Here is a 16,476-nt window from a genome sequence, read left to right as displayed (position 1 = left end):
ATAATATTACAACGACCGTCGGCTAAACAGGCCTGTACTTTATTGTCGACATCTTATTAGGAATGTGAGTGTGAGGGTGTGTGTGTGTGAGGGGGTGTGTGTGTGAGGGTGGGGGAGAGGCTTTCTGCACCCATGGGTAAAGTCGGGGCTAGCTGTAGACGAACAAACAGGGAGGACATAAATATCTAGCGCCGGTACAGCCAGCAATAAATCATTTGCAGGGACCAGGGTGCGGGAGATATGATACAGCTACTTGCAACCGGTTTACACTCCTTCGATTCTTCGAACTGCGTCGCCATTGGTTGATAGTTATGAAGATAAAGCTCTGGTCATCTTTGCGACTTATGGATTGTAACATCTTCCGTTTGTTTGTTTGCGTTTGCTGGTGGGCTATACGAAACAGTGGGAGTGGGGGAATCGGAAAAGGGGAATACAAGCACAAGACAGGATATGTAAATGGCTGACAGACAGACAAACGGGTGCATCGATAGGCAAACAATAGATTGCCAGTTGACAATCAAAAAGGCTAGCAGATAGACAAGCAGCCAGCAGACAGGTGACTAGATTGGATGGGGGGAGGGAGCAGGTGCAAAGGGAGGGGATGGGAGGAGATAGCCAAGTACCTAGCAGACAGATCAGGGTGGATGGGTAGGAACGGGGAGCCGATAACCAAGTAAAAGCAGGTAGACGTTGTCACAGCGATGTTGTTGAGTCAGATAACTGGAGACTTCAGAATCCGTAATCAGATGACCTCATCCCTCGGCGACATGACAGGGTGACCTCGTATAGCGCCACACACGACTTTCTGCAGCATACCACGTCTGAGGGGGAGGGGGTTGGTGCAGCTTTGAACTCCCGGTCATCGTCTGCCTCCTGCCTCCGCGCCGCACCGGTTAACTGGCGGGAGCAGCACAAACGTAAACACTCCGCTGCATCATCCCAGATTCCATGTAATTCGCGAACACTAACCCTGACGAGCCAATCCCCCATACTGCACCGAGGTTAAGGACAAAAGTGCAGCGATGTATAACCGCCCTCCAAACTTCCCCCTACCCGCCCTGCATGTCCATTTTTTTTTTTTTTCTCATTTATTTTCACCTTCATGACATGCCCGATCCACCCACGCTGTTGACAGACGACTGCCAGAAAAGTCGGTGCTCATGTTTTGTTGCCACGTGCCGCGCATGCGGCCGGCTACTCGTGTCGAAGGTCGCCCACGTGGAAAAGGTTACGGCCGTACGTTGTGGATTACTACAATGGAAAGTTTGCAGCACGCTCATTGGCCAATCAATGACTCCCTACGTCACCAGGCAGCATGTTTGTTTACAGTTTGGCGTCCTTGAAGCGACGGCTGGCCAATCAGAAGCAATTTTGTGGACGTGCGCCAAGGAAGCCTCGCACTTTTTTCCCACAACTACCTCCATGTTTTCATTCTAACTACAAGCGCAGAGGTTTTTTTTTCTGAAGTTTAAGATTTTTTATTGCAACTGCGATTACCGATATTTGCAATCCATGTCAGCACACTCGTTTCATCAAGTTCTACCGACAGAATGTTCTGGAACAACAGATAGCGACTGAGGTGGAGATGGCGGTGATTTTTTCCTACAGATTTTTCTCTGGAAAAAACGATTTGTTGTACTCAGATAAAGTATTTAACGCTTCGATGGAAATAAAAGGCAGTATACTGATGTTTTTCATATTTTCATCTTTTGAATAAACAACGATTAGTTAAACTACACTCTCTTCACAGGGAGGCAAAGATTGGATTTGAAAAACTTATTCATAATTATACTGACGACAGACGACAGCTGAAAGCAACTGTTAAATGACAGGCACAGTGAATACAATCACCCTTCTCCATGGTGACATCCTTTCCTCGTTATTTCGCTCTATAACACAATATCGTTACATTACAAAATAATAAATTAATTAAAATATTAACTATTAAAAATAAATACATAGTTAATGGTAGGAATCCAACTTAAAGGTTGTTCCAGTTGATGTGGTGTTGGGGGAAGGGGTGTGGTCTCCCATAAAGTAACGATGAAATTTTAACACGGGCGATAAACCTGACGTGTTTCAATAAACCTGACGTGTTACCACAACCTCTGTATCCTCTTGACAGTTGTTTAATACACTGTTGCAGCGTCATGGTTGTGAAAAATCTAGGTCACCGAGGATTGGCGAGAGAATCTAACCAGACCTGTCTCCGCTCTCAACAGGTCAGCAACGGAACCCGACAAGGTCACTGTCACATCCGCATCATCCAAACCGAGCAGGCGTGCTCGCCAAGTGGTCTAAGGGACGTAACCGACCCTAGAGCCGGTGAGTCATGGGACGATGTCCTCCCAAAAGATACGCAAAAACGCAAAACGGAGCGGAGTCATAAAAACCCAAACCCGCTCGTGATCCGGCACACCAAAAAAAGTCATATGAATAATGAGGTCACATATGCGGATCTTTCCACGCAAAAGTGCAGGAGACGTCCGTCACGTGGTTAACCTAGTTTCACGTGCTACCCTGGTGCACAAAGCTAACACGTTGTGTATGTGAGGGAGCGAGCATGATAAAGTGTGTTAAACATGTGTGCGTGCGTCTGAGAGTGAGAAAATACGCACGCACATGTGTATATGTGTGTATGTGAGAGAGAGAAACTCAAAAAAAGAGTAAAAAAAAAAACGGCGATAAAAGTTGATAATAAGATTATTAAATGATGAGTCCAGTACTGCCTTTCCTGTGACGTGTTACATAAACAGCAACGGAACTGCTCGCCGATAACCGCATTTTTCGTCACGTGCCTTGGCCTTCAGACCAATGACGCGCTAAAACCCTCTGCAACGTATCGCAATACGCCTCCCATTTTTTTTCTTTTTTTTCTTGTTTTTTGGACAACCTCCAAAATGCGCCTCTGAGATTGCGATGCGACGCTGCGCAAAAAGCCAGACGATTTTTGGTGTAGGAGGGATGGTGGATGTCGTATCTTGCAACGTTAAATTTAGACATCATTGGTTTCTCTCATTATGGCGGAACGAGTTTCAAGCATTTCCGGGTTCAATGAACCGCCAAGTTTGTTTGCACACAAGGCACTGAAGAGAGTGCTAACGAAAGGCTGTTTTCTAGCCATTACTGACCCGGTTTGGAGTTGATTAATGACCTGTGGTTATGAGCTTTTTTCCTTGCGCCTGTTTACTGCACCAAGCAAGACAGATAAGTCCCGAGTAATGGTGAGATGATATTATTTTTTTGCGGCTAGACAGAAAAGATTTTAAACAAAACTGCTGGCAACAATAAACTACATAACATTTTTGTTATAGTTTGGCTCTCGAAAAATAATCCTTTTTAGTGTGGGGTTCTTCCTTTTGTTATCTTTCTTTTTTCTTTTTCTTTTTTTCTCTTTTTTTTTTCCCCCTTTTTCGTCATTTCATATTTTTCTCTTCCTTGGTCATTCTTTTTCTTCCTCTTTCTGTCTGTTTTTTTCCATTTCAGGTTGCTTCATTTTATAGTACCGTAGGCTTCGTAAAAGTACAGAGCACGTGACCCAGCACGCAGTTTATCGCGAGTGCTGACGTAGTTGTCACGTGCGTAAATCCTGAGGGCAATGTCCGACCAGAGTGCGTGTCCACACAAGGAACTTTCTTCACATTAAATGAGCTGCAGGAAGGCTGTTAAAACAAGAAATTCGTTGTTCGACAGGAAACCAACGTTTGGCTTAGAGACAGAGTAGAATGACAGGAAATAGATGTTGACAATCAGTGAGAGCCACGTCTCTCTATCTTTTCTATCTGCCTCACTCTCTCTTCTCTGCAGAGAGGTGTATGAGATGCTTGTAGTACAGCAGGGATTTGGAAACAAAGCAGGGACACACACACACACACAAACGTGTTAGAAGAAAATGGTTTTGGTATTATCTGGGTTCATCCAGGCCTGACGAGAGGGACAGGGGGGTCTGGTGTACCCGGGCCCGCGGCTGTCAAGGGGGCCCGGCCTTGGTCAGTGGATTTTTTTTCTTCTTATTGAGATTCGAATTGTAAACATACATTATATACAGTGTACTGGGAAAATAATTTACGATTACAAGTACAAGGGGCCCGGAGAGGTCTGTCCCGGGGCCCGGGCTGGCTCTCGGCGGCCCTGGGTTCATCAGGGAGTATGGATAACAAAATGCTTGTTATAGAATTTAGAGATCCTCTCATTTGCTTTTTTTTAACCTAACGAGACATTTAAAAAGGAAGAATAGGGGAAAATATCAAAGATGATCTTTTTATAGTGAAAGCATGTACAAGAGAAATATTTCACAATTGTAACTGAAAACAAGATCACCGGAACCAGGCAAAGGGATCTGGCTGAGGTGACCTGTGGTCACACATTGTATCTGCTGTTGTTAGGAATGTGTGTTTGGGTGGGAGAGAGAATGTGTGTGTGAGACACTATTTCAACATGTACATTTATATTATATCCTGTATATCATGTATATATTATTGCTAGTATGAGCACTATTTTGAATTGCCCCTGGGGATCAATAAAGTTGTATTGTATTGTATTGTATTGTAAACAAGAACCTTGGGTGTTAATGCCGAAAAGAAGCGGTTTGACTGAGGTGCAACAATGCGAACAGGATGTCCATCTTGTAATAAAACAAATGTCACTGAAAAAAAGTTCTCTTTCTATTCACTTGTACAGCATACACAACTATTCGTAAAAAATGTAGTCTCCTCCAAACATCTAACAAAGAAAGTAGAGGAGGCACTGACACTAAGGAGTGAATATCCTATTATCTCTGGAGCAAAATACATACCTGAAGCGAATAAATTTAGGACAAAAGCTATTCCTTGGACACAAGTTGAAATCGATTGTGTATTAAATTAGGGTATTGTCGACGTAATAATATGAAAAAGGGTTAAACAATTATAGTATTACGATATATGTTTATATGACTGCATTCTTAAGAGGCGGAACAATGTGCCTCCAGTTACAGAATAAGTCTGGTAGCCTTTTTGCGTTTGCTAAAAATTATACATTTTAATAAAAGTATGATCATAAGAACTTATTCAAACTCTCTAAGATGATGTTCTCTTGTAGAAAAAGAATGAAGTTATAGTCCGTAATTAATCTTCGGATGCGACTTACATTAATCAAGAAACGAAAACGTTTTTCTCTGGAGATATATATCTTTAAAAAGAAATCAGCAACATGGATTACAGAACACCTTTTCTATTTCTTTCTCCTTCCTTCCATAACCCTTTACCATTAAACTATCGTACGTGAAGTCCTACGCAAATTTTTATATACTGTCACTAATCCTTGTAACATCAAGATTGTACTTTTAAAAATAAGCATTAATATTATAAAAACTATCTCTTAAATTTTCATATGTTATTGTTTTATGCTATTATTTTCTTGTTTAACGTAATATTTTCCCTCTTATAAAAGCAAAGTAAGGTAGTCCCGTAACCATACGGTCATAGAGGAGGTGTTCTAGAACCTTCACTTATTTCGGGGCCAGCTTTTGTGAGGGGGGTGCCCATTTCCTCTCCCTCGCTGCTTTACTTTTCCCAGCTTTCTTAGGAGTCACATATCCACACCACAGCTGGATCACTTTGATAAGTACGCTGCGTTACACGGAATTCGAACCGGTTAGTATGCGCTGTTACTCTTACTACGTCCCCCCACCCCACCCAGCGGTCCGGTGGCGCAACGGTTAGCGCCTGTCACCAATACAGTGAAGGTTGCTTGCCCTGAGTTCATTTCTCGTCTCGGGCACGCTGTAATTCTTTCTCTGCACGTGGCATCTGTTTACAGGGCTGGCTGCCTTGCCGTAATACAGCCTCAGTTGCTGGCACGGCGTAAAACACCAATTCCCCCACAACACACACACAAACATTCCCTCTACAGGGCTAAGGCCAAATGTTAAAACACACATATCTTCTCGTTAACGAATATTTTTTATGTTATTATCACTGTCTGTCCTTGTGTGTGTGGGGGTTAATATAAGCAAAAGGTCTTCTAAGGACAGGTAACTCTGTTTATGTAAGTGGGGTCATGAAGTCTCGTGGAAAGAAACGTGCTGGAACCCGGGTAGGCCGTTCGGTGTCTGCCTCTAATCGTGGAGCATGTTGTGTTCTTGGTGCCTGTTTGTTAGCAACGTCATCCCACTGGCGCATAGTTCTGGGAGCCAGTGCACAAAGGTATCCTTGTTGGGGCGACTCGGCAGTGCAACGCTCGTTGCTCGCCGCTGCAGTCGAGGATGGGAAGGTACTGAGAAAACATCTCGTCCCGTATGCACACCCACCTCTCTCTGGGTATCGCATCTGTTCACAAGCCTGGTCGTCGGGACTTTTTATCGGGTTTCATTTCTTATTCTCCCATCCCTTCAACATCCTTTACCTTCCTCGCATATCCATTGTGCAAAATCACCTGTAGGAGAAGCGCCTTCCTATAAAATAAGCCAACCTACCAAAGATACTACCGTATGGTTACCAACTTTCAATGAACTATCTTCGCAAGCTTTTTCTCAAAATGGAAGAAGAAGCTTTCTTTACCATTGGCATTGAAAGCTTTATTTAAAAGAAAGAAACAGGTTGGTGGCCGGGCCTAGTGCATGATAATTAGGTCATAATGTCAAGTACCGACGTTTGCTTGCGCGTTTCCGCTGACTGGAAGAATTCTGCACATTCATGAACACTCCTACAGGCCTGATGCCGACAAGGCACATTTGCATTCCTGCATGTTTAATGCGAAGGATCAACATGTTAAACTCGACTTTCATGTCTCTCTGCTGTGGAAAGTGCGCATTTTACACGATAAGAGTGCGCGCTACTGCGTTCACACATGTAATATGAACAGCTGTTGTTAAAAAAAAAACAAACTAGGTTGACACTGATCTCTGTCTCTCGATCGAGATCATTCAAGATTTGGGGAAAACTTGAGGAATGTTCAGTAACCTCGAGTCAATAAAACAGATGGGTTGTCGATTCGAATCTCACTCGACCCAACTACTAGAAGCCTCCCTCTGCTCGCCCAGCAGTGGATAGGAACCTGATTTATCAAGGACGATAACAGACTGTACGGAAAGGCGTGGGCTCGGCCTTCCACTGCCATGCCCTAGACCTGTAAAGTGTAAACCACTTACAGTTCACCGCGCCCTGTAACTTAACTTTACATTTCCTTTTTATCTTTCACTTTTTACCTCCGAGAAAATTTAGACACAAACAAGGAACTCTTGCCAAAGTTATTTGTAGACAGGTTAGTAGTCAACAGAGAGCGTAGTATCTGTTTTCGTGCGCGCGCCTGCGTGCGTTCTGTGTGCGGGTGTGACGTTCATGCATGTGTGTGCTTGCTGGGGAGATCGAGCTGTTTAATCCTTTTGAAAACCGTTAAAACCTGTGTTTGTACCCTAAATCATATGTATGATGCTCTAATCAACAGGCAGTTCACAGTGACAGAAACTCCTTTCCTTACCCTCTTTTCGCCTGCCCGCTTTCCCGCCTGACTGGGGGCGCTGTCTCGATCTCGCACCTTACCTGTCATCCAAGACACAAGAAAACCTACTAACAAAACCGAGCCCACCACCCATAATCTCGCTACCTCCGCCTTCTCCCCCTCCCTACTCGATCGTTGCCACTCCGTCAACAAGATGGCCTCCTGTCTGTGACGTGGTGCCAGACTTTCTCAACGAGAGCCAGGAAGGAGGCACATTCCATCAGGCTATATTTAGATGTTGAAGCTATTTTTGTTCAGGCGCGCGTCCACTTGACGCACGTGCCACTAGTTGTCTTTAGCCGGTAACGGGGATTGGGGGAGGGGGGATTAGAGTTATGTGGGAAGAGGGATGGGGGAACTGTCTAGGCCAAGAACGGCAGTTTGAATGGTGGGGTTATAACGGTGTTTCAGGGGGCAGAATGATTGGAGCTGGTGGGGGTGGGGGAAAAGCCAGGTGAATAAATAAATAAGAATAAATAACAAGGGCGTCAGTCAATATCAAGCGATCGTTATGCTTTATTTATCCCTTGACCGATGCCAGTTGACGAACAGTTTTGCTGGTCTTCCGAAACTGGTTGTCGAAGGGAACAACTGAACAGACACAGCGTGGACAAGGTTCACCACATATGTCTGTCTTATACATTCAACATTGAAAATGTCCAGTTTACGCAAACTGCGTATATTTAGGGGTTTTGCGCTTGTTCTTATTACTTTTATTTTAAGTTCAATAATTATTTTTCTGTCTGCTGCATTCAGCGTGTCTGACAAGCAGCCTTTATTGTTGATCTAATCAGATCCGCTATCTTTGTGGCGCCGCGTCCCTGGGGTGTTGCATTCAGGATTGCTATTGATCCACCCAGACCATCAGGACTTCATCAAGGCGAGTGAGTGCATTGGCGTGCGTTTGTATGTAGTATGGATGGGTACATTATACATGTACACATGCTCACTAGTGTGTATAATTCAATAGCATACGCATGCCTATATCATATGCACTTAATAATACATTACATAAGCTGCTAGGCGAGTGGTTACAGACCTGCCGTCCTAACCGGGAGACGAGTCGGTTCGATACCCGTGTTGCGCAGCGAACATTCTAGTTGACTCAACTGTTGGAAATGGTACCTAATGCTATAGAAGGTTGGGAAGGGTAAGATCAGCACCGTTTTTATATACACACACAATCTACAAAAGTCATAATGTCGAAGTTAATTGTCAATTCCTATAAAAACTTGGGCCTGTACTTAACCTCAAAGCCGTCTTTTCGAATATCCCTTGAAGAATATTGCATCAATTACTAAAGATAGTTCTCAAAATATATAAAGCATCGTGGAAAATTGGAGACTAGTCAGTGCATCCTTTTGAAGCTGTTAGCCAAATCAGATTTATTCTGTTGTACAATGAACGTAGATCCACGTCCATGGTTGTACGCTTCTGCAGTCCGAGCGTCGTGAAATTCTGTTTGGTACACTTGTTTTCACTTTAAAATCAGTTAGGTATCTATTTCCAACAATTGAGTCGACTTTGGATTTTGTTCTCTCAACACCCCATTCTTCCGATGTCCCTTCCGATGATGAAATACACTTTTTATTCGTGTGCTCACACTTTTACCTGAAGAATGTAGAACTACTTACAAATGTGCGAACAATCTTTGACTGATAATCATTGTTTGCAAATTGTTATTAGATCTGTACAATACGGACTAAATCGTCGAGGGAAAATAGTTAACATTTGATATAATATTATCATGCACGTGCGTGCAAGTGTGTGTTGTTGTTTTGCTTTTGAAAACTTGCTTACCGTTAACGTCTGCTGCTGTTGGGAGAATATCTCGAGTAGCTTCCCCTGGCAATCACAATGGCGTCGGGCGATAGTTATCGTCTGCTTGGTCGGCAGAGCAAACTATTGAAAAATCCTCTTTATCTTCTTTATTTTAGTGGATTTCTGGTATATCATATTTCAATAAAGTATTTAACACATTCCTAATAAGATTCTTTCTGTAAGATTATCCTTTTGTTTGCCTAATTTGAGTCAAGTTAAGTAAAAGTATTGGAGTGACTATAATAGTTCAGTACAAACTGAGATTTTGGACGTGTTTCTCTGGGGTTAAGAAAACTATCTGCTTATATATCTTTCTGGTATGATAATTTCTGTTATATGATGTTTACTATATTCTTTACATTTTCATTCTTTTGCTGCTACATATTTGAACTTATGAGCAAGTACATGTATGCACCCATTTGCAGGATCTGTTCGGAGTCAGCATGGTCATGCCTCTTATTCTGCCATATGCTCGTAATCTAGGGGCATCACCCACAATGGCTGGCATAATAGGTGATGATAATGGAAACAAATTATTTTGTCAATCTTAATATATTGTAATTACTTTATCTAACAATGTCAATACTTGTACTTTCTCCATGGAAAGTAAAAAGAAAATACAATCATAAAATGATTCTTATTCTTAAAGGCACACCCTTTTGCCTGCATGTGCACACACACACACATGCCCTTTTTTTTAACATTTTGTCAGCTTAATTAATGTCATGACATTGCATATGTGAATATATATGTCTTTTTTTCATTACATAGGTTCTGTTTATGGTGCTTTTCAACTGTTCTCAAGCCCTGTGATGGTGAGAACAATAATAATTCAAAAAAGTAGTTATGGCTTGATGGAGGCCAACTAAATGACATAATCCATTGTTTATGGAGGTTTTATCCTTTAGTAAATCAGGTAACTGCATGTATTTTTCCCTGAGAACTTTTACCTTCATCAGATAACATGTTAAATATTGAAAAGTATTATTTGAAATATAGTAGTAGAGAGGGGTTTGTAAAAAATAAAAGAAAAATGTTAATATCAAGAAAAAGGATCTCTCTGACACTCAATAAAGGGGAATGACTATCTATCTGCAGCATAAAAAAAAGTAAGCCTCAATGTCATTCTCATGACTGCAAAGTACGTTGTGGTCAATCGCCATTAAGAACAGTTATTTAAAGATCATGAAAGAAACTTGAAAAGAAGTGCTTGAAAAATTCGTATGAACACAAAGTTGTAAAACATATGGGATAAACTACTACTAATTTATGATGTTTCATAATGTTTACAGGGTCAATGGAGTGACTCACTTGGGCGGCACCATACTCTATGTTTGTGTCTTGCAGCATCTGGCATTGGCTACGCATTTATGGGATTCGCCACTTCTGTCCTTTTACTTCTTTTGAGTCGAATTCCACTAGGTACTCTTTCATGTAACTTCAATTTGAGCACTTCCTTTTTTTTTTTTTTTTTTTTGATAATTCTAAAACGACTGTACCAAAAAATGCATTCATATTAAACATAGCAGTTAAGAACTCGACAGCCACTGATATTTTACATGTTACATCAGTTACGTGTACAAACATGCTGACAAATGTGCATGCATCTGGCCATATGTATTATGAACATTAATGCATGTCTGCGTAAATTTGGATTGCCATTAATTTTGATGATGATGTGTGTATATATATATATGTGTAGTTTTTACATGTTTTTCAGGTATTTTTAAGCACAGTCAGAACATGTCAAAAATATATTTGGCAGACATAATTCCTGAAAGGCAAAGATCTGAAGTTCTAGGTAACTTCAATTCTGCATCTAGCATTGGTTTTATAATGGGACCGATGGTTGGTGGCCACGTTGCTGAGCTGCCAGGAGGGTTTAGATATGTATCTCTTCTTGCTGGAACTGTCTTTCTTTTGAATGCAGGTAGGTTTTAGTTACTTTCCCTTGCTGCTACATTACATAAATTACAAACAGGTCAGTCTGTTGTACTTTTACCTCTTGTTGGTGTGTACCTTACACCCTAAGACTGTTGTGTGAGCTTGACATAGCTACTGAAATTGTTAGTCACTCTAGTGTCAAAATTTATTAAACATTAGATTTATTAAGAAAAAAGATCTCTTGTTAGTTTTACCTAAAATCTTTTTTTTTTTCAAAATCACAAAAAAGAAACAGATCAGAATGTGCTTTGTGTATCCCTCAGACACTCATGACAAAATACAGAAATAGTTTGAGAAATATCTAAAATATGATGTGTAAGGAAATTCCAGAAAAGAAGAAATAAAAAAAAAACTTATCAGAAATATTTGGTTTTTAAAGCTGGAATTTCTGTTTAGATAATGTATCCCAGTGGTGTAGTGCTCTTTTCAACTCCACTTAACTCACTAGAGTTGTGTCCCTTTGGCGCATGCGCAAATATATATATATCATTTTCAAAAACTTGTCAAAAAAATAATAACCCACATAAGGTTGATGTTTAGATTTTGTTTTTCTACATAGATGGGTTTTTTAAAGCCAATTTGCTTCAAGCTTGCTTTTTTTGTCACAGTTCATATAATGGAATCAAAAATAAAAGATTGTTAGGAAGTAGGCTACCATACCAAATTAGGCCCTATCACCACAAATCTTGCCAAAAAGCATGTGGGATGATCCATAAGGAATCTGAACACAAAATGATAAAGATTGAGTGTTTTTTGTGCTCAGAATCTACTTCAAACCTGTGATCTCTGACTTACCATTTCGAAAGAAATGACTAGTTTTAGAAAATTCTAAATTACCACCAGGAGACAACTGATGAAACAAAACAAAAAAACAAGAAAGATACCTGCAAAAAAAATTATTCCTTAAGCAATATCTGCAGTTACATCATTTACCTTATAGAAATGGAAAAAAAACATATTGAATATCCTTCATAACACTGCAGTAATTTTAGCGCTTGCATGCTTTTGTAACAACAATCTATGAAATGACTCCTATGAGTTAATATGTAAGAATCATTCATGCCTAGTGCCTTCAATTTACATGGAATATCATATGGGTCTAGAATCATTACAACTCCTTTAATAGGGCTCATCTCTCACATGTCTTGACATGTTCAAAAGACACTAATGAAGATAAGATTGTACGTACATAAGTCTCCCTGAATCTGATGAATCCAAGAGAATAGTCTAGTTGTATAATATTTCTGTCCAATATCTTTTTCACATCAATATAGTGTACAGCTGTCCATAAGAAATGCCAATATTACAAGTATGTTTTTATGCAGTCCTACATTTATTTTTAGTGTCATTCAAACAAACAGAATCACATTATCTTTTATGTCTTTATGTTGTTTAATGCACCTTTGGATTCTGTTTTCTCAGCAATGGTGTGGCTAGCATTGCCATCTGCAAAGCCTCAGCACAAAGTTGACAGATGTGGAAGAAAGAAACTTCACACATAGTGACTCTACTATCTCCTTGAAGAAACTTGCCAGTGAGGAGATTTCTTTTAATCCAAAGTTCATTATCCAACGATTCAAATCTATTGACTGGCATGATCTTTGGGATCTTCTTCATCAAATTCTTGGCCGGCTTTTCTGTCATCATCTTTCGAAACAATTTTAACATTGTGTTGAAAGAAAAATTTAATGCGAAGTCCCAAATCATTGGGCTACATAATGTCTTATTCTGGAGCTATAGCAGCTTTGTGTGGATTTTGTGTTGGACCTTTTACCAAAATGTACTCCAGCATGGCTACGGTGTTCTTCCATATGCTTTTGCTTCAGTGTGCCTCACTTGTTGCTGTGACTCTGGCTTCATCTATGTCAATGGTGATGCTGGCTCTGACTCCTCTTAGCTTTGTGACCACCACGATAAGAGTTGCTGCCACTGATCTCACAATCAAAAGGGGAGGAAAGCGAAGCAGAGGAGCACTAATGGGGCTCAGTCAGAGTGTGATATCCCTTGCCAGAATGCTGTCCCCATTTCTCGCAGGAATTGCACAGGAAGTTCATATAGATGGGCCTTCTGTGATAGCCATTGTGACAACCACCATTGCTGCGGTCATCATGTATTTACGGCCTCAAGACCCTGAGAAACGTAAAAAGAAAAAGAACTAACATCTTTGCTAAGGGTAAAGAGCAAAGATGTGTCCATTTTTCTATTTTTAGATGATGATCGATGCATCAACTTCCCTTGTGGAGATACAGTACTCAGGGTGTAGTCAGATTTGTTCCAGTTCTTTACTCATTTACTGGAAGTGTATTTTCCCAAATGTCACAACTGGTACAGCATCCAAATGGTAAGCTTGCCAGTTGGCAGAGCCATAAAGAGCAAGCAGACTCACAAGATATTATTATATAATGCTTGGACTGCTAGTATGATTAAATTGTCATTGTTGTGAAAAACATCTGTTTTGTAAAAACTGACTGTCCTAGTTCTGTCCTAGTTTCTTTACAGGCACAAATAAAAAGAATGTGCTTTTTAACAAAGATTCTATGAAAAACACACATATGCAACCAACACAAATGACACCCTTGTGCTCACCATTTTAGAGACCAGGTTTCCTCTCTCACTTTCAACAGACAACACTATCTTCCAATCTGTTACACATTCAATTTTCATTTTACTTATACTTTCTGCTTAATGTCTGTCAGTGCCAAACTCTCTTCCTATACCATGTACTCTTTACACTTATAGTAGCACATGGAACAAGGTCAGCAATACGGTATCAATGATAACTTCTAAGTACTATTTTTTACATATCAAAAATTGTTTTGTGGACAAGTGTGGAAAATTCCATTCATATCTTAAGATTTGTATATTAGTGAAAAATCCTCTTACGCTAGCAACACTTTTCCATTTTCTATATTAATTGCTGATGACAGGGGAAAGTAGTGGGGGTGGAAGCAGGAATTGGTGTTTTACATGGAGCCAGCAACTAAAGCTATATCACAACAAAGCAACCAGCCCTTTAGTTAGAAAAGGGAAGACCTTGAATCTAAAGTTGAAGTCAAAGGGGAAGCAATTCTGAACTCTATCACAGTCTTAACGATTTTAAGATTTTGGTTTTTTAACAATATTTCTGCAAAGCACACTGAGATCTCATTAAATGGCTGGGAAAGTGCACTTATATTAAATGCAGCTGGTTTTATTGTATATAAATTGTAAATACAATAAAATATAAATGTGTTGGAAGCATTAAATTTTTATATTGTTTGACTTATTTTCCCAGAATAAAACTTTTAAACAATGTTGGTCCCCCTTTTTGCTCTTGATGCTTTGGGAAATGGGAGGATGTCAATGACCAAAGGGAAAAGGTTTAGCATAGTTTGTTATTGGATTTTTTAAAAACGTTTTTGATGAAATAAATTCATTTTTTCCTGTCTGAGAATATCGAGCTCTTGTAAATAATATCACAATACATAAGAGTTGCCTCAACCATTTGTTGTTGTATCATATTGGTGAAGATATTGCTGTACTAAAATAAGAGCATATTAGTAGATTATTCAAATACAGTATATCTGCTTAGTAATATATTCACATTTTTTGGAGGGATGAATATCAAAGGCATGTGAGGGAAAGGGATGAGGGGGGAAGGGGTTAAGGTAGGTATGGAGGAAGGATCGTTGCTCTGTTATGCTACAGGTGTTGCTTGCTGTAGGTGGTGCCCTTTTCCATTTGTTGCTCATTGTGCCTGGGATTGCTAAATCTGCAGTAGGGGTGTTTGTTGTGCTGTTTCTATTTTCTAGCCTGTGGTTTTGTTTTCGTTAATTTTTTCTTTCTGTATTTATGATGTAGATACATTTCTCATGGATTTTTAGATTTTATTTACTTGATCTTAGAGTTATGCTTGTTATAATTTTGGTAATGAATGCTGAAAGAGGCCCATGCTGTTTAGTAATAATGGTCAATCTGACTGCTTTCCAGTGCTTATATTTCATAAGGCAAAACCTTAATATATTTTTATTTTTTTAATTTTATTATTTTTAAAGGTGATGTCTAGCATTTACTCATTACCCTGTTTATATACATCTAGAATTGGGATGGCTTACCGCCATCGATCCAACTACTAAGTATATTATTCCATAGTTCTTTAGGTGGTTTAGGCAGCTATTTATGTTTAATGTCTTGTTTACTTTTCTTGTTTTCTTTACACTCTAACAGCATGTGAGATACTGTCTCTGCTGGTGCATGTTAAGGAATCTTAACATAGTATGGTATTCTCCATTTAGTCTCATTATTGTTCTTTTGCATTGTCTTTGATTTGTAGAAAAGTATTACTAAGGTATTTATTGTGTAATTCTGTTAATGTGAGTGACCATAGGTCACTTGACAACTAGAGAGCCATAATTCAAGCCAAGTGTGCTCAATGGCTTTAGAACGATCTGCCTTATTAAGTGTGATAAAAATCTTGTTATTTACCTGTTACAAATAAGAAAATAGAGAAAATCATTGCAATGTGTGTGGGAGTTTTTTTTTGGTGCATGTTTTACTTTAATAACCACACAAATCTACATCATTTGTCTGATTTTAACCAAATTGTGCAGGAATACTTTTTGTGCTGGAGAAGGTCAGAGATCATATTTGGTTCTGTGCATTTAACTCTGTGACATCTTTATTTTAATATTTACTTTACCAGTAACACTCTTTGTGGCAATTCTAATACTACACTAAGCAGTTTAAGCAAAGTTTGCAGCATCATTTTAGAGGCTACCACTGTGAAGGGGAGAGAAATGCAGTAACTGACAGCACCATATGTATCTTTCTGTCAATGGAAGCAGCATTTTAAACTTGACAGAATGTTTACGGAGCGCTGACCATCTTTTGTGCTCTAGAAAAGGACACACATCTGATTACCTCCCCTTCAGATGGAAAAGATTTTTTTTTCCATAAAGTTCTGAACACAAATAACGCTCAGAGTATCACCAAGAAGTTTAGTGGAATTTTTCTACCAATACAGATAAACTTATCCTACATGCATAGAGGAAAAGACATTGAAAGACCTATTTATGTACCAAGTCTCCCACCTTAAGGGGTTGTAGTTATGAAGTGCGGGTAAGGCACTGACCTGAGCCAGTGTGAGGAACTTAAGAAGAACATTGCTTTCAAAGCTGTTAAAGCTAAGTCTAGACCCCACATACACTACTTCACATTTCTTTACCCTGGGACACCTTTGCCACCACTCTATAA

General features: G+C 39.8%; 1 protein-coding gene across 1 annotated transcript; it reads left to right on the top strand.

Annotated features, from left to right (window-relative positions):
* The first annotated feature begins 9,330 nt into the window (after positions 1–9,330).
* On the top strand, positions 9,331–15,744 carry LOC112566834 (major facilitator superfamily domain-containing protein 9-like). The gene is given in 9 exon segments (XM_025243226.1): positions 9,331–9,426; positions 9,726–9,813; positions 10,072–10,115; positions 10,593–10,722; positions 11,021–11,230; positions 12,667–12,692; positions 12,694–12,851; positions 12,853–12,937; positions 12,939–15,744. Coding segments are annotated over 9 exon segments (1,296 nt in total). The 5' UTR covers positions 9,331–9,336; the 3' UTR covers positions 13,404–15,744.
* The last annotated feature ends 732 nt before the right edge of the window (positions 15,745–16,476 follow it).

Source organism: Pomacea canaliculata, linkage group LG6, assembly GCF_003073045.1.
Source record: "Pomacea canaliculata isolate SZHN2017 linkage group LG6, ASM307304v1, whole genome shotgun sequence".
In the NCBI taxonomy this organism is placed as follows: domain Eukaryota; kingdom Metazoa; phylum Mollusca; class Gastropoda; order Architaenioglossa; family Ampullariidae; genus Pomacea; species Pomacea canaliculata.
This window is presented reverse-complemented; position numbering and strand designations above follow the sequence as displayed.